Consider the following 26,120-nt stretch of genomic DNA (forward strand, 5'->3'; position numbering starts at 1 on the left):
ATAAATAAACATCAAGCCCTAAATGGCCTTAACTGTTGAAATGTGTCAACCCATGTAAGCCAGCTGCACATGGTGATGCACATGTATGGAGTTTGTTTGTAGTGGCTAGAGATCCTGGCGTGCCCATTCTCTCTCTCCCTCTCTAATAAATAAATACAAATTTAAAACTTTTTTTTTTTAAAAAAGAACCTTTTGTAGCACACATAAAGCATGCACAAAATTAACTTTTGCAGATGTGCCCTCGGCTAATGCTCCTGATAGACAACCAGCATACAGATGCCTACCTAAGACACAAAGATGGCCAAGGCTTTCTACCTCTAAAGCGCTCTCTCCACCCCAACTATACCAAGCAATCAACAACAAAGTGTCACAGACTTGGCAGAAAGATCTGAAGAGACATGTGCTTTTAATTTTCATCTATACTTCTTTGTAAAACCAATTCCTGAGATAACACTGCACTGTAAACTCGGGAGATACAGCTAAAGGTTTCCTCATGTGCAAACCCCACACCCTGCATCTCCCTCCTGGGTGAGTGTGCCAATGGGGAATAAGGCTGCAGGCTGGGTCCACTGCAGAGTTCCTCTCCAGATGACAAGCAACCTCCTGTAACCGGAGGTTTTCCCACAATCAAGACACTTGTGGAGTTTCTCTTTGGTATAAACGATCTGATGGTGAGGAAGATGTTTCCTGTGGCAAAAGATTTCCCTCAGTGGTTACATTCAAAAACTCTTTCCGCATAAGGAGTTCTCGGAGGGTCACTGCGGTGTGCGCACCCGTGAGAGGGCTCCCCCCATCCGTTCCTCTGGTGGGGTTTCTCCCACTATGCATCTTCTGATGCTGGGCGAGGGATGAGCTGCGGCTGAAGGCCTTTCCACATTCGCTGCACTTATAGGGCTTCTCCCCAGTGTGGATGATGGCGTGCCGGATGAGGTTCGTGCTCCAGCAAAACGATTTCCCACACTCGGCACACTCATAGGGCTTCTCTCCACTGTGGATCCGCTTGTGCCTCGTGAGGCCTGACATGCGGGCAAAGGCCTTCCCACACTCCGTACACTCGTACGGCTTCTCCCCAGTGTGGATGCTGAAGTGGCGAATGAGGTCTTTCCGGTTGGTAAAAGCTTTCCCACATTCTTTGCACTCGAAAGGTTTTTCTCCAGTGTGGGCTCTCTTATGCAAGATGTAAGTAGAGCAGTGAGTGAAAGCTTTTCCACACTCACTGCACACAAAGGGCTTCTCGCCGGTGTGAATGCGCTGGTGCCTCTTGAGGTACGACCTGTGGTTGAAGGCCTTCCCGCACTCGAGGCACTCGAAGGGCTTCTCTCCAGTGTGGGTGACGTAGTGGTGAATCAGCGCTGTGCTCTCCAGGAAGACCTTCCCGCACTCACTGCACTCATAGGGCTTCTTCCCAGTGTGCGTCTGCTGGTGCCACAGGAGGTAGGACCTGTGTTTGAAGACTTGGCCACACTCAAAGCACTCATAGGGGTTCTCCCCGCCATGAACGGCGTAGTGTCTAAGAAAACCTCCCCTATGTCGAAAGACTTGTCCACATTCTGTGCACACGAAAGACTTCTCTCCGGTGTGCCTCCTGCTGTGCAGCACGAAGTTGGAGCGGTGCGTGAAGGCCTTGCCACACTGCCCGCACTGGTACGGCTTCTCCCCGCTGTGAATGCGCTGGTGCTGCGTCAGGTACGACTTGCGGTTGAAGGCCTTCCCACACTCCAGGCACTCGTAGGGCCTCTCCCCCGTGTGGATCATCTGGTGCTGGAGCAGGTGAGTGCTCTTAATGAAGGTCTTCCCACACTCTGTGCACTCGTACGGCTTCACTCCGGAGTGGATTTTCTCGTGCCCCGCAAGGAGGTGTTTCTTCGTAAACACTTTCCCACATTCGCTGCATTTGAAGAGAGCTTCCTCTTCCTCCTGTGCGATCCTTGAACACAGTTCCTGAGCTGTCCCTAAACCACCATGTGCAGTCGCGCATCCTGGCTGCACTTCGGACACAGCATCCTGAACCCTGGCTTGCACCCTCTGGGAGTCCCTGGAGGTTCCTTGTGTTAGCTGTCCCTGGAGGAAGGCTTCTTCAGACAAAGCCAGCTCACAAGCGGTGGGTTCTGTGGCCCTGGTTTTCCCATTGTCACCTGAAACGAATTCAACACCCGGCGGGACTGTTAATAATGGCAAAAGAGAAGAAACAAAACCACCATGCTATTTAGAAATAAAGGAAGCTAAAGACAGTGCTTCCACGCCTTTGTCATATTGACTCTGAAGCCTAGGCTAGTATCTTTCATTCTTTCCTCTGGTCCTTGAGTCCTAATACTGTGACAGGGACATCTGGGTCAACACACAGTCTGCCAAGTTACCTTAACAATTAAAAACTGCACCTGCTATGCAGAGTGAGAATGATGCCATGGGATAAATTTCCTCTAGGTAATACCAAGGCACAGTGCTGTGAGTACTAATGCAGCCCAGATGGAAGCAAACACCCAGGAACATTGTGGAAGAAGGGATGGAAAGATTTTAAGAGCCACAGAGTGCGTAGGAATACCCTGAGGCGTGACCCCCTGCTACCCCATAGGGACTGACTTAGGCCTTCATGACCCCACTGACTACCATAGCCCCACTGAGGAGGGCCCCCAGGGTAACAGGAGCAGAGGAGAGGGGATAAAAGAGTACAACCTCTTATATATAAGTTTTTAAAATTAAATTTTAAAAAGTAAATTCCCAAAAGCAAGCTCAGAGTTCATTCAATGTCATGAGAAATAATCTTCAAATACTAGAGGCTTCCAGAATTCCCTTTTAAGTTCATCATAGGTTCCTAGGACACAACTGATTTTTTTTGCAAGTAGGTAACTCATTATTGGCCAATAAACAATTTATCCCAAAGATAACTCAGGAAAACATATGGCCATACCAGTAAGGCAAATTATGTTATCAGACAATCAGGGCTTAAATGCCAATCAGCATGTGAATGGCACCTGACATCAAGAGCCCAGATAGGAACCCAGTTATCCTGAGACTTTAAAAAGCAGCAGAATCATGAAGACATGGGAAGGGACTGCTTTTTGTGTCTGGATGACGCTCCGAGAATGAACAGAGAGTAGAAGCGGTGGCAGGCAGGAGAGAGTTGCAGAAGGGCTCTGGGAGAGTGAGAGAGGCCCTTTTCCTCAGTGTGTACAAAGAACTGTGAGAAATCCTTGTCTGATGTGACTGACGACAACGCTCACTCTGGTTCATCTCTCCACAGCTCAGACACCGCTGCTTTATGCACTCACACATGAAGGGATCATGTCTTCCCCAACAGAACCACTGACAAAGAAGCTACTATCGCAATCAAGTTGTAGTAGGTTAAACAGATGTTGAGAAAGACTTTTCACTTGTTAGACACAGAGTCCAATCACACATCCCAGCCCCATGGCCCCAAGGGTCGCCACATGCTTAGTTCCTGTGAGTGGAGCCGGTGTTCTTGGAAGTGGGTATTGGCACCCCTTCTTCTCCAGTCCTGGGTCAGCTAGAGGACTACAGGACAACCTTAAAGCCACAGGGTGATGAGAGAAGGCATGTGAATCCTTGAATAACTGTGTGGTACACAGCTCAGCTTGACTGAGAAACATAATCATATGCCAAGCCCCCGAATCTCAGAGTTTGACACAGCAGCTAACAGTAACTTAGTCAAAACTTGTTTTCACAAATACAAGAGGTCGTTCCACTTCAGTAGCGTCACAGAGCTGGTGACTGAGAAGCAAGGTTTTAAGTCCATGCAGGTAGAATCCTGACACAGGCATTATATGTTCTAAGAACCCAGTTCCATCACAGAGGAGTGAAAAGTGTAATGGCATGGGGAGTCAGAAGAGCCACAAGTTCCAGAGTTCTGTGGCTCTAAATTCCAAGGGTACAATAAAAACTTCCTAGATTTCAGGACCAGGCCTGCTAGGCTTCCCCACTGAGATCTAGACTCTTACCTGAGCCGGTGCTCTGGGAGGTGTCTTTTGCCACTGTCCACAGCTCCCACTGCTGCTCCAGCTGGCCAAGTGGTTCAAAGTTGGGAACAGGATACCCTGTTCAGGGAGGAAGATGAAAGAGCACATTTGGATTTTGGTGAAAAGGGATAAAGATGCTCAGTCTCATCTACATGAAGGTTGGACGCTGCAATGAAACTGCTCCCAGCAACACAAGACGTTAACCTATGACTTGGAAACTGCTACTCTTGCTAGCGCAAAAAAGGCCATTCCCTCTCTCCCTTCTTTCCTCCCTCCCTCCGTCTCGTCCTGTTTTTGCATGTGTGTGTGGCGGTGGAGGTGAGATGTGTGTGCACTAGGGTCTCACGGCTTAAATGACGGCCTGTCTGACTTTACGTGGGTGGCTAGGGAATTGAACCTGGGCCAGCAAGCACCTTTAAATGCTGAGCCACCTCCCTAAACCCCAGAAAGGGGCATTCTTAAAAGACAGTGGCAAGAGCAGGCCCACAAAGGCAGGCCATAATTGTGGTCGTTCAGTTCTCCTGCCGGATCTCAGGGCCCGGCTGGAAAGTGCCCTGTTGGTTCTGTACAACTGTTTCCGTCCACTACCTTTTCCTCCATATTGCCCTGAGCGAATAAGGTACCATGTCTCTTATCTGAAGAGACAGTGAGACCAGACAGGAAGAGGTGAGTCCAGAAAATGAAGCAGTGGGGAGGTAGGAGGTTGCTTCCCAAGGCCTCCTTGACTTGCCAGCGTTAGAATCAGACAGTGGAATGACAAGGGCAGGTGGGCAGCACTTAGTGACTGTGGCATTTTGAATGTTTGGTCCCACAAACTCATTTTTTTTTAAGATTTTTATTTATTTATTTGAGAGTGACAGAGAGAGAAAGAGGCAGAATAGAGAAAGAGAGAGAGAATGAGCGCACCAGGACCTCCAGCCACTGCAAACGAACTCCAGACGCATACGCCCCCTTGTACATCTGGCTAACGTGGGTCCTGGGGAACTGAGCCTCGAACTGGGGTCCTTAGGCTTCACAGGCAAGTGCTTAACCACTAAGCCATCTCTCCAGCCCAAACTCATTTTTTTTAAAGTTTTGTTTTTTAAAATATTTTTTGTTTATTTGCAAGTTGGGTGGGGGGAGAAAGAGAATGGGTATGCCAAGGCTCTAGCTTCTGCAAACTAACTCCAGGTGCGTGTGCCGCCTTGTACGTACGTCTGCTCTACGGGGATACTGGTCCTCAGGCTTTGCAGACAAGTACCTCAACCACTGAGACACCATTCCAGCCCCAGACTGAGTCATGCTGTTTGTTTTGATTTTTATTTTTGTTATTATTTATTTGACTTGAGAGAGAGAGAGAGAGAGAGAGAATGGGTGCACAAGGGCCTTCAGCTGCTGAAATAAACTCCAGATGCATGCACGTGGGACCTTGTGCATCTGGCTTGGGTCCTACAGCTTCACAGGCAAATGCCATAACTGCTAAGCCATCTCTCCAGCCTGACTTAGTCATTTTGGATTAAACTTCCACCTTGAGCCCCTAGCAGGCAGATTCCTGCTGGAGGGGGCATGTCACTGGGGGCAAATCTGAGTCCAGCCCTATTGTGTATGCTCAAAGCAGTTTGAGTTCTGGTGGTTCATGCTTGCTGCCTTTTTGGAGTTTGCTGGCTATTTGGGGGTTTCTCTCTACTTGGGTCGACAGGGGCACCAGCTTCTTCTGACACTGATGGAACTGTCCCTGGGTCTAACATAGACCCACTCCTGACACAAACTGTGTCTGGCTGGATGCTCATCCCAGTGGCAAGGGGTTGACTTCAACAGTGCTCATGCTTGTAATCCCCAAAGTCAAGGTAAGGGTGGGAGGACTGTTTCTGAGTTTGAGCCCAGTCCAAGTACACAGTGAGTCTTTGTGTCCAAACAAAGGCAGAGGAGATGCACAGTGGAGGTAGAAAGCCTTACCGAGAGAGATCAGGAGTCCAGAGATTTCCAGCATCACCTCTTGGTACAGAGTCTTCTGAACTGGGTCCAGCTGCCCCCATTCCTCCTGTGTAAAGGTTACAGCCACATCCTCAAAGGTCAGAGATATCTGGACAGTCAAGTAGAGGCAGTAGTGTTAACCTTGCATAAGAGGGTTATGAGAGATGAGGCACCAGTTGCACAGCCTGAGACCTACACTGCGGAAGATGTTGCTTTGGGTTTGTGCTAGTGGTATAAAGGACAACGGCCTCCTATGTGGGAGCCATTTAAGCCTGTTGGCTCACATCCGTATGGCCAGAACTTCAAAGGTCAAGGCAAGAAAACTGTTGAGACTTCAGGGCCAGTCTGGGCTTTATGAAACCCAAAACCTGAGCACAGACAATGAAGATGACTTGTAGACTATAAGGAGGAGACAGTAAGGGCTCCCGGAAATCAGAGGTAGGAGGGAATAATGGTGTCACCGATGGTAACAACATGGACCTCTCAGGTCTACCTGTCCCATGTTCCTTCACAATAACAGTTCCTCCATCATCATCATGAGTTTTTTCTTTTCTTCTTTTTTTTTTTTTAAGAGAAATTCTTCCCTGTTCATGTGGGAATTTCTTAATTTTCCAGTTCCTGATATCAACACTGTCGTATCTTTCACACTGCAGTATGTGACTTGAAGCTTGAGGCAAGAGGAGATTCACCAGTTCACATGGGGCTACACATCTTACTGCCTGCCACAGGCTACACAGAACACAGGTCCCACTGGTCCAAGGCTAAATGGCATAATCTTGCAATGCTTTTTTTTTTTTGAGGTACGGTCTCACTCTAGTCCAGACTGACCTGGAGCATACATGTAGTCTCAGGGTGGCCTCGAACTTATGACAATCCTCCTACCTTTGCCTCCTTGAGTGCTGGGATTAAAGGCATGCACCACCACATCCGGCAATCCTGTACTACTTTAACACCAAAATAAATCTAAAGTGATGTACATGTATAAAGAGTAATGAGGTTGTGAAGCCAGGCATGGTAGCGCACACCTTTAATCCCAGCACTCAGGAGGCAGAGGTAGGAGGATTGTCATAAGTTCGAGGCCACCCTGAGACTACATGTGTGCTCCAGGTCAGTCTGGACTAGAGTGAGACCGTACCTCAACAAAAGCCAGAAAAACAAAAAACAAAAAAGAGTAATGAGTATGTGAAACATTTTCACTAACTTTTCCTGCAAAATCTGTTTCAAGCACTCCTGGAAATATTTCTGTGAACAAAGTAGCATGTTCACCATTGACTTCACATGAAAGGCACTGACTCTACTGATGGCTCAAGCCTGTATTATCCCAGAACTTGCAAGGCTGAGACAGAATTGTGAATTCTAGATTGGTCAAAATTAAATAGTTAGTAAGACTCTGTCTCAAAATACACTAGAACATTACAGGCCATTGTCGAGGCCCTTGGTTTCCCACCAGGAATAGATAGTAAGATCCTATTGCTGAAGACTCCATATACTTGGGCTGCAAGGCCACTGAGAAATCCTGCTGGAACTGAGCTGAAAACCTCCTCCATGTAGACCAGCTGACAGAAAGCTGGAAGAAGCCATTCTGCATGCAGTTCAATTGGAGAGGGATAAATCACCAATGAAGATACTCAACAGTGGACACTGCAAGCCTTATATTTGGCCAGCCTGGCCAAATGAACCAACGGGTGCAATTGTGGCATGTCTGTCATGGTGGAAACCAACTGTTCTCTAATTGGACTGGAGGCCTGCTCAGGGAGAGAATACATCCCTGATAGTGAAAACCTAAAACAGGGGTGATCATGAGCCCTAGGAGTGTAACGTCTGCTGATGTCTGGCTAAATGTATATACTATGGTCATCACACTGCCTGGTAAGCACTGCTCTTAATGTTCATAGCTTATTATTAATGCTACTCTTACTTTTGGTAGAGAACCTCCACTTTTCAGATGGTAGTGACCTTGGGATGACTCAGAAGGCATCATGGTGCTGGAAAGAAGTGACCAGAGTGCTCAGTACTATAACATCTCCATCACACCTTCTAAGGCTTAGGGTCTACTGTGGAAGAGGTGGCGAAAAGAATATAAGAGCCCAAAGGAAGGGTAGGACTCCTTACAACATGCTCCTCCAGACACAAAATGGCCTGGATATCTATGACCTCACAGTGCCTGACACTACCTACACAAGACCATCATAATAGGAGGAAAAGATCCTGACATCAAAATAAAGGAGAGACTGATTGAGAGGGGGAGGGGATATGATGGAGAATGGAGTTTCAAAGGGGAAAGTGAGGGGAGGGAGGGTATTGCCATCGGATATTATTTACAATTATGGAAGCTGTTAATAATAATAATAACAAAAGAAAGACACTAGAGATGTTGGCATATACTTGGAGACAAACCCCAAACAAGCTTCCCAAGTTGCCTGGACCTTACCTGGGCCATCTAAACTCCTGAGGAAATTCCACAATGAACTCCCCCGACCACCCATTTTCCTCAGGCCAGGAGACTTCAAGACCAGGGAACATAAATAGCCAATTGATAAGTAATCCAGGCAAGAAGAATCACACCAAAGGTTACTGTAAAAGACCACACAGTTTTGCTCTCCATGCCTCTACCATGGCCACCACACAGACACTGATGGGGCTCCCTACGTGGCCAATATACCTTATCTTTCTCCAGGTACTTCTCCCTACATTGAATGTCCTAGCCTTCCCTGCTTCCTGGTTGTACAGCGTTTTCTCCACTGGCTATAATGGGATGCCATCTTGGAATAGAGAAAGCTTTGGCCTGGTAACCATGACAACTTCAGAGCATAATAATAGTGACAACCAAATCTAGAACACTGGTAACGGGGCCATTGATGGTCCCTAATAGGAGACACTAACGAGGCACAAGACCCTCACATGGGATTCTAGCTATTTTCCCTCCTGTCAACCCCCCTCCCCACCGAGATTATTCAAGAAATGAAAGGTTAGTTAGAAGAGGGGCTCCATGGTGCAGCTTCTATGAAGCTGCCATCCAAGATGCGGGTAGGACTTTACAACCATGCAGCTGCCTTGGTCAGCCACACTCTGGTAAGCAACCCTTCACTTGTGCTCTATAAGTAATCCCAACACTCATTGGTTCACCAAGTTAGACTGTGATGTAATCCTTACTTTACTCTCTCTCTTATTTGGTGCCCTCATGGAATGAATAAGATGGCCCTTGTTGGGAGGGGGCCGAGGGGGGAGGCAGTTGGGCCAAGGCAGAAAGCAGTCAGGCCTTGGCAGGGAGGAGTCAGACCCTGGCAGGGAGGAGTCAGGCCTTGGTAGGGAGGAGTCAGGCCCTGGAGCAGGGAGTCAGTCTGAGGCAGTGAGGGAATCAGACCTTTGTAAACAGGGAGTTAGGCCATAGTAGGCAGAGTTAGTAACATGATCCCAGCCCTTGCAGAAAGCATCGTTCACTGTAAGCACTCACTGGTAGAGCATCTTGTACAACCAAACATCCTTTAGGAGCCGCGGACGAGTCAAGTGGACCCATGTGCCCAAGCGAGTAGACAACCTCAGAGGTAAGCGCAGGGGACGTCTAGGCTCCCGGGCCCTTCGGGAAGCCGTCCCCGCCTTGCCCGAGGAGCGGCGATCGTGACAGCACGGTCAGCTCACCTGCGTCTGCGCCGTCGCCATCACCCGACTGCGAGCCGCGGCGTCTTGCAGCTAGGCGGGCACTGTGAGGCGCCTGGCTGATCTTGCCAGCCGCGGTAGGGCCACTCCCGGCCACCGTATCTACGGACGAAATGGCGAACGAGTTCCGGGCGCCGCCCTTGGCCCACGGAATGTTGAAGTGCGCGTGACGAGCGTCGGTCCGGCAGGCGACCGGAAGCCACAAATCGTTCGTAGCCGACTTTCGTAAGATATTCCTAAACTTCTTTTCCCGCTGGAGTCCCCATGACAAGCGTGGGAAGTGACCCGAAATTTGACGTGCAGGGACTCAAGCCGGCTAGGAACCAAAGTGCAGAGGCCAATGGCATCTCCGGCGAGCAAGCCGGAAGTCCGCGGCCTGTAAGCACAGCTTTCTGGGTAATGTAGTTTTAAGCTATGTCTCATGGCGCAAATGGTGTGGCCGTAGAGCAACCCGGAAGTTTGCCGTCACTGAAGCACAGCCTTCTGGGTAATATAGTCTTTTTAAAAAGCTGTATGTCCCACGAGGCGATAAACGCCTCACCATGTAAGTCTCGCAGCGCGTAAAGACGCTCTTAGGTCCCCGACCCACTACAGTGTGGGGACATCTGTTGAAAGGTAGGTTGCCCGGGAAGGACCAAAACGCAGAGGTGAGCCCACCGTTCTTCATCCGTGGAAATGGAGGCTTGAGAGCTCAGGCATGCTCGCCAGCGCCAGGGCTCGTGTAAAGGTGACACACTGGACCCTCCGCTGACCTCTTGTCTTGTCCCTTTCAGATGTCTGCTGTCCGGATCGTCATCTGCACAGATAACAAAACATCGTAGCGTAATACTACTCGTCCTGAGGAGGATGCGGGGAGCCTCACCTGACCATCTTGTACAACCTATTCTCAACCTATTCTCCTAGGTTGTGTTTTTTCGTTTTCGTTTTTTGTTTTTTTGGCCCGGAGTAACCAACCTCCGCCGAATGCAAGGACTTCAGGGTTAACTGGATCACTTGAAGACGTGAAGTGTGAATTTGCAATCCCCTGAGGTGCGGAGTCTGCAAGGGGAATATGTACGTATTTGCTATATATTTGCATGCGTGCACGTGTGTGTGTGTGTATACACACGCACCAGGGCCTCTTACCGCTGGAAATGAACCCCTGATTCGAACCAGGGTCGTTAGTCTTTGCAGGCAAGTGCCTTAACCGGCGAGCCATCTCTCCAGCCCTTAATTTGACTTTGTAACTATGGTGAATAATGCTGCAAAAACACCGGAGTGCAGATGTTGCCTCTGTAAGGGGTTTGGGGATCCCTTTCAGTTCATGGTGTGACTAGAATTCTAAAAGAAAGCAGGAATCTATTTTCCCTTTAATCATATCACACGTTCTTCATTATATGTCAAAGGCTGGTCAGCCACTATGATGTGTTTATGTTCTTTTCACGTAGTCTGTTTCTGTATTTCATGCACACAAAAAACTACATAACTAAATCCATGGCTAGGTGGGAAGAATGAGGAAGGTGTAGGGGATAAGGAGACTGCTGTTGGACTCTTACGGTTTCAACATACTAACTTTATTTCCTAAGGTGTTTTTTGGGGAGGACAAGGCCTCACTATGTAGCCCAGGCAGGCCTCAAATTCATGATCTTGCTGGCTCAGCATCTTCAGTGGGTGCCATCAAATCTAGTTTTGAATTTATTTCTTCTGCATATATACCCCAAAGTAAAATTGCTGAATTTTATTTTATTTTATTTTTTTGGTTTTTTGAGGTAGGGTCTCACTCCACCCCAGGCTGACCTGGAATTCACTATCGAGTCTCAGGGTGGCCTCGAACTCACAGCGATCCTCCTACCTCTGCTTCCTGAGTGCCGGGATTAAAGGTGTGCGCCACCACACCCAGCTCTGAATTTTATTTTTATTTCTTTCCAGACAGTTATCACACTACACCCAAAGCTGACCTAGAGCTAGTAGTAAGCCTCCTGTCTTGGCTTCCCCACTGTTGATATTACAAGATTAAGCCATCGTGTCTAGCGCACGCTCTCTCTCCTCCCCATATATATATATGTATACATATATACATATACACACACACACACACACACACACATACACGTATACATACATACATACATGACAACTTCTACACTTACAGACAACAAGCCATGGTATTTCCCTCCCCTTCCCCACTTTCCCTTTCATAACTCTGCTGTCCGTCATATCCCCTCCCTCTCTCCATTAGTCTCTTTTAATTTGATGTCAACATCTTTTTCTCCTATTATGAGGGCCTTATGTAGGTATTGCTTGTGTCTAGCTTTCTAAAAAAGTATTTATTATTTATTTATTTGTGAAGAGAGAGAGAGAGAATTGGTATGCCAGGGCCTTTAGCCGCTACAAATTCCAGATGAATGTGCCACTTTGTGCATCTGACTTACATGGGTACTGGGTAGTTGAACCAGGGGCCTTTGATTTACAGGCAAATACCTTAACCACTAAGCCAATTCTCCATCCCTATCATTTTAATTAATTAATTAATTTATTTATTTATTTTGGTTTTTCAAGGTAGGGTCTCACTCGAGCTCAGGCTGACCTGGAATTCACTATGCAGTCTGAGGGTGGCTTCAAACTCATGGTGATCCTCCCACCTCTGCCTCCTGAGTGCTGGAATTAAAAGCCTGCCCCACCATGCCCAGCTGCCCGCCCCCCCCCCCACCCACCCAGGTAGGATTTCACTCTAGCCCAGGCTGACTTGAAATTCACTATATAGTCTCAGGGTGGCCTCGAACTCATGGCGATCCTCCTACCTCTGCCTCCTGAGTGCTGGGATTAAAGGCCTGCGCCTGGCTTATGTTTTATTATTTTTTTTTTAAAGGCAGGGTCTAACTTTAGTCCAGGCTGACCTGGAACTCAACCTGGATTCCCCAGACTGGCCTTGAATTCATAATGATTCTCCTTCCTCTGCCTCCCAAGTACTGTGATTAAAGGTGTGTGCCATCACACCCAGTCCATTTGTTATTTTTAATTTTTGGCCACTTTATATTTTATTTGTTTATTTATGTGAGAGAGTGAGGAGAAAGAGGCAGAGAGGGAAGAGAGAGAGAGAGAGAGAGAGACAGAAAGAGAATGGGCACACCAGGGTCTCTAGCCACTGCAAATGAACTCCAGACCTCTGCACCACCTTGTACATCTGGCTTTACATGCTGTGGTAGTTTGAATCTATGGCCCCCAATATATTCAGTGGTTTGTTAGCTTGTAGTTTTGATCTGCAGCCACCTGGCTAGAGACAGTGTCACTGGTCTGATCTTAAGGTGTGGTGGTGGGTTTCAGATTTCAATCTAAAGATATGTGGAGTGTGCCTAGCTAAAGTTCCTGAAGTGTGTTGTGCTGTGTGGCTTTTGGCTTTTAGCTTTTTCTTTTTTTGTCTGGTCCTTTAGGAGGGGCCCAACTTCTACCATTATGGACCTTCCCCTGGATCTGTAAGCTTCAATAAATCCCTTCTCCCAAATTGTGCCTGGTCTGGAAGTTCATCTCAGGGAACCTGAATCTGTCTGCTACAGAAGGTGGGGTGAGATGAACCTGACCATGTAGATGTTGATCTTTTGGAACCTTTGTTCTGGAGGAATGGGCATGGACTTGGTGCTTGCATACTGAAGATGTCTTCTGGAGTGGTAAGCCAAGTTTTATTCTGATGAGAGTTTGCCAATGCTAAGTGCAGACAGTATTGAACTTTGAGGCTTGGCTTAGGAGCTTTCTAAGGGAATGGAAGACTGCAGAGGACTTTGTTACAACTGGGATGCTGGCATAAGGGCTGGCTGCATGCCCGGGCCTAGGAGTTTGATGAAGGTTAAATTTGTAATGGACTGATGTGCTTGGTTAAAGATATTGGACTGAGAGATTTAGGATTTTAAGTTAGAAAACCTCAAGCAAGTTAAAATTACAGGCACTGAGACTGGTTTTAGATTTCTGAAGTTGCTATTATAAACACATTAGCAACCTTAAGGAAGATAGTCCAATTGCTTTACAATAAAACAATGGAGAGGATGCCTGAGGAAAGACTGTCATAGAAATAAAAAAAAAAAAAAATGTGCTGTGTGGCTATTGGCTTTTACTCTTTTTGCCTGGTCCTTTAAGAGGCCAACTTCTATCATTATGGAATTGCTCCTGGATCTGTAAGCTTCAATAAATCCCTTCTTCCATAACTTTTCCTGGTCTGTAAGTTCATATCAGTGAACCTGAATACTGGGGAATTGAACTCTGATCCTTAGGCTTTGCAGGCAAGCACCTTAACCACTGAGCCATCTCCCAAGCTCTTAATCTGTATTTTAAAAAATTTCAAGAAAGATGGGTAAGCAGTTAAAGGCACTTTCTGGTAAAGCCTAACAGCCTGGGTTTGATTCTCCAGTACCCATGTAAAGCCAGATGCTCAAAGTGGCCCATGTGTCTGGAGTTTGTGTGTGGTGGCAGGAAGCTCTGGTGACACCCATGCCCTGTCTCTCTCTCTCTTCCAAATACATAAGTGATAATTATAAGAGGGTGCTATATTTGAATGTGAAACTTCCCCCACAGGATCATGTGTTTGAGGTCACCAATTGGTGGTGCGGTTTGGACATGTTGTAGAGTTTTTATTTTGAATCTTTCGAGGTAGGGTCTCACTCTAGCCTAGGAGGGCCTGGAATTCATTATGTAGTCTCAGGCTGTCCTCGATCTCACAGCGATCCTCCTACCTCTGCCTCCTCTGGCGTGCTGGAATTAAGGTGTGCACCACCACGCCCCCAACTCATGTTGTGGAATCTTAAAGAGGTGTGGCTGGCTGGTGGAAGTAGGTGGTGGGGGAGCAAGTTTTGCTTCCAGCCAAATATTTCTGAGCTAGAGAGAGGGGATAACAAGCCGCACCACATCTCCAGAAAGGTCCCAGGGTCTTGGACGTACCTGTCTCAGTACCAGGCTTTCTGTCCCATGATGGATGGTGTCTCCTAAACCTGGACCTTCAGAACTTTCTACCAGGTGTTATGTCACAGCGAAGAAAAAAGTAATTAATAAGGAGGAAAGTACCATGCACTTGTAGTGTGAAGCTGTCTGTACTGGATGGCAAAGCGATTTGCATTAACTTGTAGTTTTTCTTTTTCATTTTTCCCTAGATCTTCCTTCCTGACATTGTCTTGGCTTGAAAAAAAATAAGAAATGAGTGATTTCCAGGTAAGTTGGTTATTTTGGCTTTTTCCTTTCTTTTTGAATTGGTACTGAGGACTACCTAGGACCTCACATAAGCCCTTTACCACTGAGTACCCTCTTTTCTACTTTACTTACTTTCTTTCTTTCTTTGCTGTTGTTGTTGTTTGTTTTGTTTTTGGTTTTTTGAGATAGGGTATCACTCTAGCTCAGGCTGACCTGGAATTCACTATGTAGTCTCAAGGCGGCCTCAAACTCATGGTGATCCTCCTACCTCTGCCTCCCAAGTGCTGGGATTAAAGACATGTGCCACCACACCTGGCCTTTTATAAATTTTTTAAAATTTTATTTATTTATGTATTTGAGAGAGACAGAGCACACCAGGGTTTCCAACTACTGCAAATGAACTCCAGATGCATACACCACCTTGTGCATCTGGCTTAGGTGGGTACTAGAAAATTGAACTTGGGTCCTTAGGCTTTGCAGGCAATTCTTAACCGCTAACCATCTCTCCAGCCTGGATCAACTATTTTTCTAAAAGAGGAAAGCAGCAGTGATGGTATAGTAGCAGGAAGAGCTCTTGGAGGTCAGAAAGGAGAATGGGAAAATGGGAAGTAAAATAATACTTTTAATCCCAGACCACAGGAGGCAGAGGTGGAGGATTGCCATGAGCTCAAGACCACCCTGAGACTCCATAATGAATCCTGGGTCAGCCTTGGCTAAAGAGAAAGACACTAATTCCAAAAAAAAAAAAAAAAAAAAAATTGCCATAATGGTGGGTTGAAGAGATGGTTTAAGTGGTTAAGTCACTTGCCTACAAAGTTTAAGGACCCATGTTCAACTCTCCACATGCCCCACATAAGCCAGATGCTCGAGGTGACACAAGCATGTACTTTTACACATGTGCACAAGATGGCACTCGCATCTGGAGTTCGACTGCAGTGGCTGAAGGTCCTGGTGGGCCAAGTCTCTTCTGCTGTCACTCATAAAATACAAAAAAGAAGAAAAAAAAATGCCATGATGAAACCTAATTCTTTATATGCTAATGAATTTTTTAATTGACAACTTCTATACTTACAGACAATACAACATGATCTTTCCCTCCCCTCCCTCACTTTCCACATCACAACTCTGCTCTACATCATATCCCCTTCCTCTCTCCATTAGTCTTTCTTTTTTTTTTTTGGTTGCTTTTTATTTATTTATTTGAGAGAGAGAGGCAGAGAGAGAGAGAGAGAGAGAGAGAGAATGGGCGCACCAGGGCTTCTAGCCACTGCAAACAAACTCCAGATGGGTGTGCCCCCTTGTACATCTGGCTAACGTGGGTCCTGGGGAATCGAGCCTCGAACCAGGGTCCTTAGGCTTCACAGGGAAGCGCTTAACCGCTGAGCCATCTCTCCAGCCCCAAGTGTTTCTTTTATTTTAAATTTATTTTTATTTATTTATTTGAAAAAGGGAGGGAGGGAGAGAGAGAGAAAGAGGCAGAGAGAGAAAATGGACACGTCAGGGCCTCTAGCTACTGCATACGAACTCCAAACCCATGGCTACCTTGTGCAGCTAGCTTTATGTGGGTCCTGGAGAGTTGAAGCTGGGTCCTTTGGCTTTGCAGGCAAGTGCCTCAACTACTAAGCCATCTCTCCAGCCCTAGTCTTTCTTTTATTTTGATGTCATCATCTTTTTCTCCTAATATGAGGGAGGGTCTTGTGAAGGTATAGCTAGGCATTGTGGACAGTTGCATTGTAAGGAGTGGTACCTTTCCTTTGGCTCTTACATTCTTTTTTTGTTTTTCAAGGTAGAGTCTTACTCTATCCCAGGCTGTCCTGGAATTCTCTGTGTAGTCTCAGGGTGGCCTCGAACTCACAACAATCCTCGAACCTCTGCCTCCCGAGTGCTGGGATTGAAGGCGTGCATCACCATGCCCAGCTCGGCTCTTAAATTTGTTCTGCCACCTCTTCTGCAATGGACATTGAGCCTTGGAGGGTGTGATAGAGATGTTTCAGTGCTGAACACTCTTCTGTCACTTCTTCTCAGCACTGTGTTGCCTTTTGGGTCATCCCAGTGGTCATCACCATCTGAAAAGAGAAGCTTCTCTATCCATAAGTGAGAGTAGCATTAATATATGAGTATGAGCATTAAGTGTAGTGCTTTCAGGGCAGTTTGGTAAGAATAATATATACAAATAATAAATCCAGACAGCAGCAGGATTTATATCCCTAAGGCTCATGACCTCCCCTGCCATAGACTTTTGATTAGGTTTTCAGTACCAGGCATATATTCCCTCCCATAGAGGAGGCCTCCAGTCCAATTTGAGAGCAGTCGTTTCCCCCAGAGCAGACATGCCACTCTTGCATCGGTTTGGTCATTTGGCCTGTCTGGACAAACTTGAGGCTTCCAGTGTCCACTGTTTGCACCACTGATGACTTCTGTCTCACATAGGGCTGCATGCAGTGCAGCTTTTTTGAGTTTCCAGTTGGCTGGTCTATAGTAAGAAGGTTCCATCTCAGTGCCAGCTTGATTTCTCAATGACCTTGCCACCCGGGCATGTGAAGTCTTCAACAATAGGGTCTTACTATCTGTTACTAGTGGGAAACCAGGGGCCTTGGCAATAGCCTGTAATGTTTTGGAGGAAACAAGGACCTCCCTGGCCATCAACTCACTGAAAGGTATCCCATCCCTGTCACTGAAATTTTTCTAGTAACAGTCTGTGGCTTCTAGATGTACCATTATCCAAAAAAGTAAGCTTTCATATGTCAGAATATCCACCTCCTGAATACTGACATTGTATGCACTTACTGCTGTGTCCACTTTCATGGCAAAATCTCTTTTTTTTCTCTCAATTTTTTTTTTTTTTTTTTTTTTTTTTTGGTTTTTCGAGGTAGGGTCTCACTCTGGTCCAGGCTGACCTGGAAGTAACTCTGTAGTCTCAGGGTGGCCTTGAACTCACGGTGATCCTCCTACCTCTGCCTCCCGAGTGCTGGGATTAAAGGCATGCGCCACCACGCCCGGCTTCTCTCAATTTTTTTATTAACATTTTCCATGATTATAAAAAGTATCCCATGGTAATACCCTCTCCCCCCTGCCCCACGTTCCCCTTTGAAACTCAATTCTCCATCATATCCCCTCCCCATCTCAATCAATCTCTCTTTTATTTTGATGTCATGGTTTTTTCCTCTTCTTATGATGGTCTTGTGTAGGTAGTGTCAAGCACTATGAGGTCATGGATATCCAGGCCATTTTATGTCTGTAGGGAGCAAGTTATAAGGAGTCCTACCCTTCCTTTGGCTCTTACATACTTTCTGCCACCTCTTCCACATTAGACTCTGAGCCTTGGCAGGTGTGATCCATATGTTACTCAGTACTCCAGTCACTTCTTTCCAGCACTATGATACCTTCTGAGTCATCCCAAGGTCACTGCCATCTGAAAAGAGAAGATTCTCTACCCAAAGTGAGAGTAGCGTTAATATAAGGGTATACATATTAAGAGAAGTGCTTACTGGGCAGTTTGACAAGCATAGTATATATATTTTTCTAGACATCAGCAGATGTTATACCCCTAGGGTTCATGACTACCCCCCTGTTTTAAGTTTTCAGTATCAGGGATGTGTTTCCCCCCATGGAGTGTGCCTCCAGTCCAATTGGAGGGCAGTTGGTTTCCACCATGACAGACGTACCACTATTTCACCTGTTGGCTCATTTGGGCTGGCTGGCCAGTTATAAGGCTTGCAGTGTCCACTGTTGAATATCTTCACTGCTGGTATCTCTTTCTCCTGTTGAACTGCATGTAGAATGGCTTCTTCCAGCTTTCTGTCAGCTGGTCTATATTGAGGAGGATATCAGCTCAGTTCCAGCAGGATTTCTCAGTGGCCTTGCAGCCCAAGTATGTGAAGTCTTCAGCAATAGGGTCTTACTCATGGCAAAATCTTTATAAGGATGTTTGTTGTTACAGGGACAAGTGTCCTTTGAGGACATCACTGTGAACTTCACCCAAGAGGAGTGGCAGAGGCTGAAGCCCAACCAGAGAAAACTGTATGAGGATGTGATGCTGGAGAACTACCGGAACCTGGTCTCCGTCTCCGCGGGTGAGGAAGGCTGTGTGGGTGGGGGTCTGGCTGCGGTCTGAAATGCACACACCCTCACGAGGAACAGGCTCGCTCTGAAGTGCTCTCCAGTTTGGGTATGTTTTGTCTGAGCCAGAGTGAGGCAAGAGGAGCTTGTGCCAGGTTTATCTTTTGTCTTTAGAGATAAAGCCTCACTATAGGCCCATGCTGGCTTTGGACTTACTACGTAACTCAGTGTGCTAACTGAAGTACTCTTCAGGGAACAGAACTGGGGTGAGTATGTAGTATAAAGGGGGCTTATTAGATTGGCTTATAGGATATGGGATGGGTAGTCCAGCAATGGCAGTCTGAAGGCTGGAGAGTCAGAATACTGAGTGGCTGCTCAGCCCACAAGGCTGGAGGCTTCAGCTGTCACTGGACGGCTGGAGGCCTAGACGATTCCTGGAGAGCCGCTGGTCTTCAGTCCACACTGGACGGCTGGTGGCTAGGTTCCAGTGTTCAAGGAGCAACAGAGTAGATGCACATCCTAGTCCAAGGGCAGCCAGGCAGAAGATACTGTGTTCTCTTGAAGCTTCTTTATATATCCTCTGCCACCAGAAGAGCCCCCTGATCTGGGGGAAGGTCTACCTTCCTCCATCAGTCCTTCCTGGAAACACAGACCTGCCAAAGAGGTGTGTGTCTCACCTGGTTGCTAACCTAATCAAGTTGACAATAGACTTTACCTGTCACACTCAGACTGGCTTCCCACTCACAGTCCTGTCTCAGCCTCACAAATGCTGGAATTGTGGGCTTTTCTTTTTTTTATTGATTATGGCTGTACTTCAACTATAGGTCATCTATCTTTATTGAGTGTGTCTCAGTGTTTTTATTTATCCATGGGCTTTCGGCTGGTTGTGAGTTTGGCATAAAGTATCCTCCAAAGGCTCAGTTGTGTAGAAGGCGTGGTTCACAGCTGCTGGCTCTGTGGAGAAGTGATTGGGTCCTGAGGGCACCCACCCCATCAACATTCTAACCCATTGATGACTTCACAGTTGACTCTGTCCCCAGTCTCTCCCTCTCTGCTTTCAATGAGAGAGAGAGGGAGCAAGTATGGGAATGCCAGGGCCTCCTGCCACTGGAAACAAACTCAAGAGACACACACCACTTCGTGCATCTTGAGTATACATGGGGTGGGGGAGGAGAATCCAATGCAGGCCATAAGGCTTTACAAGCAAGTGCCTTCAACCAATGAGCCATCCCCCCACTCTCCAGTGGTAAAAGTAAGGACACCCTCACTGTCAGGGTCATGTAAGTACCATGGGAATGAGGGCTGCTAATGTTTGTGGGTTAGGGTTCCTTCCCTTTACCCTGCCCCTGGCTCTTGTTTCTAGAAAAGCTTTATGCTCCAAGAAGAAAAAGATTTGCTTGTCCAGGTGCATCTGAGAACCTGTCTTCCCGTTCAGTTCATTCTTCTCAAGAGTGTCACAAACACACATTGTTGCCTGTACACACACGTGCAAGATCACACGCATAAGCATCTGTACATGCATACATACACCGCACTCTCCCTGAATATGATACAATAGCACTGCCAAACTAGATGTGATTTGGAGGGACTGGAGAGATGGCTCAGCAGTTAGGGCACTTGTCTGCAAAGCCTAGTTCAGTTCCCCAATACCTACGTAAAGTGAGATGAATAAAGGGGCCCATGCATCTAGAGTTTGTTTGCAGTGGCTAAAGGCCCTGGTGTGCCCGTTCTCTCTCTGTGTTTTACTCTCTGCTTACAAATAAATAGAAATTTAAAAAAAAAACAAAGATGTGGGCTGGAGAGATGGCTTACCTGTGAAATCTAAGGACCCAGGTTCAGTTCCCTAGTACCCACGTAAGCCAGATGCACAAAGTGGCACATGCATCTGGAGTTTGTTTATAGTGGCTGGAGGCACTGGCATGCCCATTCTCTCTATCTGTATCTTCCTTTCTTGCTCTCTTAAATAAAAAAAAAATATTAAACACACAACAGCAAAAGACTGAATATACAAACCTGAGCTAGGCATGGTGGTGTGCACCTTTAATCACAATAAACAGCAGAGGTAGGAGGATCACTTTGAGTTTGAGGCCACCCTGAGAGTGCATAGTGAATTCCAGGTCAGCCTGGGCTAGAGGGAAACCTTACCTTAAAAAAAAAAAAAAAAAAAAAGTAATTTTGAGATTGGGATAGGGTCATGGGCTGGATCCCATGGAAGGAAAAGTCATGGCAAGCTGCAGTTTAGGTGTGTAGCCAGTAGGTTGTGGGCCAAGTTTACATCAAAGCCTCTTCCTGTTTGTTTCTTTCTCTTTTTTTCCCTGTGCTAGAGCTTGAATACCTGGTCTTAGGCATGCTAGGTCATTTTTGGTTTTTGCATGAAGAACTTATGTTCATATGCAATATGGTCACATTCCCATTGGGTTTACTCTTAAGTTTTCCCTCCCCTGCCTCTTCCAGAGAGGCCTTCCTCAGTGGGGTTATTCGTAATCACTGTGGGGTAATGAATGCACTAGTCAGTCTCTGCAAGAGGGACAGTGCCTCAGAAAACGTTTTCCCACCCTGTGGCTCTTACATTCTTTCCGCCTTCTTTTCCACAATGTTCCCTGGGTCTTGGAGGGTGTGTGATAAGTCTCCTTCACTGTTGAGCTCTCAGCAGCCTCTGAGTCTGTTTTCATGAATTTTGAGTCTCTTCTGTGTCTATTGTCATATTTCAGGGAGTAGGGACAGATAAGACTTCTGCTGAGAACTGTAGGAAATTTCTAGGTTTTTTTCTAAGCAGTGTTTATATTTTCAGCTGAATTTCTGTTTGCAAAAACATCCTTTTTCCTAAATGAATTCCCATTCCTGTTGGGTGTGATCACAACTAGGAAGATCCTGTCTCAAAATAAAGGGCTGCAGGGCTGGAGAGATGGCTTAGCGGTTAAGCGCTGGCCTGTGAAGCCTAAGGACCCAGGTTTGAGGCTCGGTTCCCCAGGTCCCACGTTAGCCAGATGCACAAGGGGGCACACGCGTCTGGAGTTCGTTTGCAGTGGCTGGAAGCCGTGGCTCGCCCATTCTCTCTCTCTCCCTCTATCTGTCTTTCTCTCCGTCTGTCACTCTCAAATAAATAAAAAATGAACAAAAAATATTTAAAAAAATAAAAGTTTTTTTAAAAAAATAAAGGGCTGCAGATACAGCGTAGGGTAGAAGTAGGATCCGCAGCTACACAGTAAATTGGAAGCTAGCCTAGATCACCTTGTCTTAAAAAAAAAAAAAAAAAGCTGGACATGGTGGCATACACCTTTAATCCCAGCACTTGGGAGGCATAGGTAGGAAGATTGCCTGAATTTGAGGCCACCCTGAGACTACATAGTGAATTCCAGGTCAGCCTGGGCTCGAGTGAGACCCTACCTCAAAAAAAAAAAGAAAAAATTTTCATTTATTTAAGAGAGGTAGACAGGGAAAGAGTGAGTATGGGCCTGCCAGGCTCTCCTGCCACTGCAAATGAACTCCAGATGTGCGTACCACTTGTGCCTCTCACTTTATGCGGGTACTTGGAAATCGAACCTGGCCGTCAGGCTTTACAAGCCTATAACCACTAGAGCTCTCTCTCCGGCCCTTTCGTAAGTCATGATCCGTAATGCTGGTGGTTGTCCCAGACAGCACGTGTACTTGGTGGTGCGCAGTCAGGCAGCCCCTCAGTCTTCTTCACCAGTTAGATGAAGGTCATTTCCCTCAGACATTCAGTCAGAAACCAGAATGACCTCAGTTGATGTTGTGTAGCATTTCATGTCCTATCCTGCAAAGGCAAAGCTTCTCACAGGATGTTTCTCTCTAATCCATTTCAGAAAAAGACCAGGATGCTGAAAGACAGGTCAGGAGGCCTTTGCACGTGGAGGAGAGTCTCAAGAGAGGCATGGTGTTAATCCACAAGGAATCACTGACTAAGCAAGAAGGCACCGAACACGAAGAAAAGTTCCTACTGAACAGTGTCGGTGCTCCTTCAGGATTCGGGTTCTCAGAATGTGACCTGAGTGGAAGACATTTAAGCCATAGTTTAGATGTGAAGTGCTGTGTACGAGACAATCTACATGAATATCAGTTTGGAAATTTAGATGATCTGTTTAAATTTATGAAGATGAAGTTTGAATGTCAGACCTGTGGAAAGCTGCTCAGTTCAAAGCTCCGCCTCGAGCGGCATCTGAGGACCCATAGCAGCGAGAGGTCTTTCAGATGTGAGAAATGTGGCAAAGCGTTCCGAAAGGGGTGGCACCTCAACAAACATCGGAAAATCCACGAAGAGAGAAAACTCTATCACTGCGACGAGTGTGGAAAAACCTACAAGCAGAAGACAAATCTCACTCAGCATCAGAAGATGCACACCAAAGAGAGACCCTATAAATGTGAGACATGTGAGAAGACGTTTTTCTGGGTTTCTTCACTCAGTAATCATAAGAAAATCCACAAGGAGGAGAAAGGTTATGAGTGTAATGTATGTGGCAAATCCTTCAAACAAAGCTCAACCTTCAGTCAACACAAACACATTCACTTGCAACACAGACGTTACAGATGCAAGGACTGCACAAAAGCTTTCATTTGCAAGGCGTCTCTCGTGAAACACCAGAGGATACACACGGGCGAGAAGCCCTACAGATGCAGGATATGTGAGAAGGCTTTTTCCCAGAGAGCAAATGCCGTGGATCACGAGAAAATCCATGCTGGGGTGAGGGCTTATGAGTGTGATCTATGTGGCAAGTCCTTTGTGCAGAAGAGTAACCTTGCTCAGCATAAGAAAACGCACACAGGGACGAAGCAGCACGAATGTGATCGGTGTGGGAAAGCTTTCTTCCTGAAGTCCAACCTCCAAGTGCATCAGAAAATTCACACTGGAGAGAGAGCCTACACGTGTAATGAATGCGAGAAGTCCTTCCGCCGGAAAATACACCTCGAGGTGCATGCAAAAACCCATGCTAGGAAAAGAAACTTTACAGAAGTTCTGAGTGTAGAAAAGCCCTCACCGACAAGTCATGCCTTTTTAGACACCAGGAAAGAATTCACAAAAGATAGGAACATTATACATTTAAAAAATATCTGAAGGGGCCAGGAATGTTGGCGCACGCCTTTTTTAATCCCAGCACTGGGGAGACAGAGGTAGGAGGATCACTATGAGTTTGAGGCTAGTCTGGGACTATAGAGTGAGTGCCAGTTCAGCTTGGGCGAGAGTGAGACCTTACCTTGAAAAAACAAAATAAAACAAAAAAATCCCTCATGTATAGGGTAGTGTGGAAGAGCCATCTAAAACCTCACAGCCCAGTGTGCTCTATAATTTGCAGGACAGGGAGGACTTGGCTCTCACTACCCTTTGAAAGTTAGTTTAAGTTGTTCAGAACTACTTGTCTGGTTGTTTTGTTATGCTTGAGATCAGGAGTCTCCTTATGTTGCCCAGGGTGGGCTTGAACTCCTGGGCTGAAGCGACCCGTCTGCTTTAGTGTCTTGGGAAACTGTTTTCCCCTGGGGAGCTGTCAGCACGCGTCTCCTCTACCCCAGCCAGGAAGGGCTCGCACGGCCGACCAAGGTGCCATTACACCCATTCCAGTTTGTGAACTACGGGTTTATTGGGGTTACTTACAGGAACATAGAGCCCCCAAAATGGCTGGGGTTTTTTGTTTGTTTGTTGTTGTTGTTGGTTTTTCCCAGGTAGGGTCTCACTCTAGCCCAGGCTAACCTGGAATTCATTATATATTCTCAAGGTGGCCTCAAACTCACGGCAGTCCTACCTCTGCCTCCCAAGTGCCGGGATTAAAGGTGTGCGCCACCACACCCAGCCAGAATGCTGTCTTGATGGGGCTCCCTGCGTCAGCATTATTCCTCAGATGCACCTCCCTGTGACAGGATGAGGACTTCGTTACCCAGCATGGGGACCGCAGAGCAGCCACGCCTCTGAGAAGTCTCACCCTGTCCTGGATGACGACTTCCTTGTGGCTGCTTCAAGGAGCCCCTTGCCTCTGGCCGGGAGTATGAGACCACACAGCAGCGCTTCAGCTCACTGGGTGGGGTTTCCCCTTAAGAAGCTCCTCCCTCAGCCTGTGGTGAGAGCTTACAGAGCATGGAGACCCCAAAGAGGCTGGTTCTGTGGAGTTCATTATCCCTTGATCTTTCACCCTCTGTCTACTCTACCTACCCCTGAGGCCATGAGAATTCATGCATCATTGCATAAACCTGGCACGGGGGTGCCTGATATCTCAGGTAGGGGTCTGATGACCCTCCCCATGCCTTTCCTTGTGACTTGTCCCAGCTGCTTTTAAAAAATACATATTTAAAAAAAATACATATTTTGAGCCAGGCGTGGTAGCGTGAGTCTTTAATACCAGCACCTGGGAGGCAGAGGTAGGAGGATTGCTGAGTTTGAGGCCACTCTGAGACCACATAGTGAATTCCAGGTCAGCCTGGGCTAGAGTGAAACCCTACCTCGAAAAACCAAAAAAAAATAAAAATAAGAAATAAAAAATATACATATATATATATTATACACACACACACACACACATATATATATACACACACATATACATATATTTTAATTGAGAGAGAAGCAGATAAAGAATGGGTACATCAAGGCCTCTAGCCACTGCAAAAGAATTTTAGACATGCATTTCCTTGTGCATCTGGATTTATGTGGGTACTGTGGAATCGAACCTGGGTTCTTGGGCTTCTTAGGCAAGCGCCTTAGCTGCTAAGCCACTTCTCCAGCCCCCAGCTGCTTTTGATAAAAGCTGGCAATAGTTGTTTACTGCTTTCAGTGCAGAGGAATTTGCCAAACAACACTTAGTCTTCTGCAGGTTGCCTGCCACTGTAATTGCCACCCAGTAAATATTTTTCTTTTCTTTTTTTTTTTTTTCTGTTTTCAAGGTTGGCTCTCACTCTAGTCCAGGCTGACCTGGAATTCACTATGTAGTCTCAGGGTGGCCTCGAACTCACAGCAATCCTCCTACCTCTGCCGCCCAGGGTGCTGGAATTAGCTCGGCCAGTAAATATGTTTAAAGTGACTTTGCTCTAACAATACAGAAGAGGTATAAGTAAACCAAATACATCTGTCACACTTACCTTCTGGTGACTAGGGTACAACACCCTTCTAGTAATTGCATGAAGGGTGAAGGTCGGTGTTTATTTCCAGCTCAAGAGTCTCAAGGGGTAGTTTCCATCCTGGTGGGGAAAGCGAACAGGAACAGGAAGCTGCTCACATACCAGGTAGTGAGAAAGAGCTGGCTAGACCAGGAGAAGGGCTGCATTACACCAAGACCTGTTGTCAGCGACTTGTCCAGCAAAGCTGTGCCCGCCGAGCCTCGAGGC

General features: G+C 46.7%; 2 protein-coding genes across 4 annotated transcripts; one reads left to right on the top strand and one right to left on the bottom strand.

Moving 5' to 3' along the window:
- Positions 1-182: 182 nt before the first annotated feature.
- On the bottom strand, positions 183-9,673 carry LOC123454718 (zinc finger protein 264-like). 3 transcript variants are annotated; one of them, XM_045133689.1, is made up of 4 exons: positions 9,567-9,673; positions 5,910-6,036; positions 3,957-4,052; positions 183-2,135 (listed from the first exon to the last, which is right to left on the bottom strand). In XM_045133689.1, the coding sequence occupies exons 1-4, from the start codon at positions 9,585-9,587 to the stop codon at positions 628-630; spliced, it is 1,752 nt and encodes a 583-aa protein (XP_044989624.1). In that variant the 5' UTR covers positions 9,588-9,673; the 3' UTR covers positions 183-627. The 3 variants fall into 3 exon arrangements, with proteins under 3 accessions (XP_044989624.1, XP_044989625.1, XP_044989623.1); XM_045133690.1 differs by having other exon boundaries at positions 5,910-5,994; positions 9,567-9,602; XM_045133688.1 differs by lacking the exon at positions 9,567-9,673 and adding an exon at positions 9,382-9,551.
- On the top strand, positions 9,251-25,109 carry Zim3 (zinc finger imprinted 3). Its single transcript, XM_045133695.1, is given in 6 exon segments — positions 9,251-9,472; positions 10,358-10,637; positions 14,699-14,756; positions 18,676-18,808; positions 22,619-23,742; positions 23,745-25,109. Coding segments are annotated over 4 exon segments (1,365 nt in total). The 5' UTR covers positions 9,251-9,472; positions 10,358-10,637; positions 14,699-14,741; the 3' UTR covers positions 23,838-25,109.
- The last annotated feature ends 1,011 nt before the right edge of the window (positions 25,110-26,120 follow it).

This window comes from Jaculus jaculus, chromosome 14 (assembly GCF_020740685.1).
Source record: "Jaculus jaculus isolate mJacJac1 chromosome 14, mJacJac1.mat.Y.cur, whole genome shotgun sequence".
Taxonomy (NCBI): Eukaryota; Metazoa; Chordata; class Mammalia; order Rodentia; family Dipodidae; genus Jaculus; species Jaculus jaculus.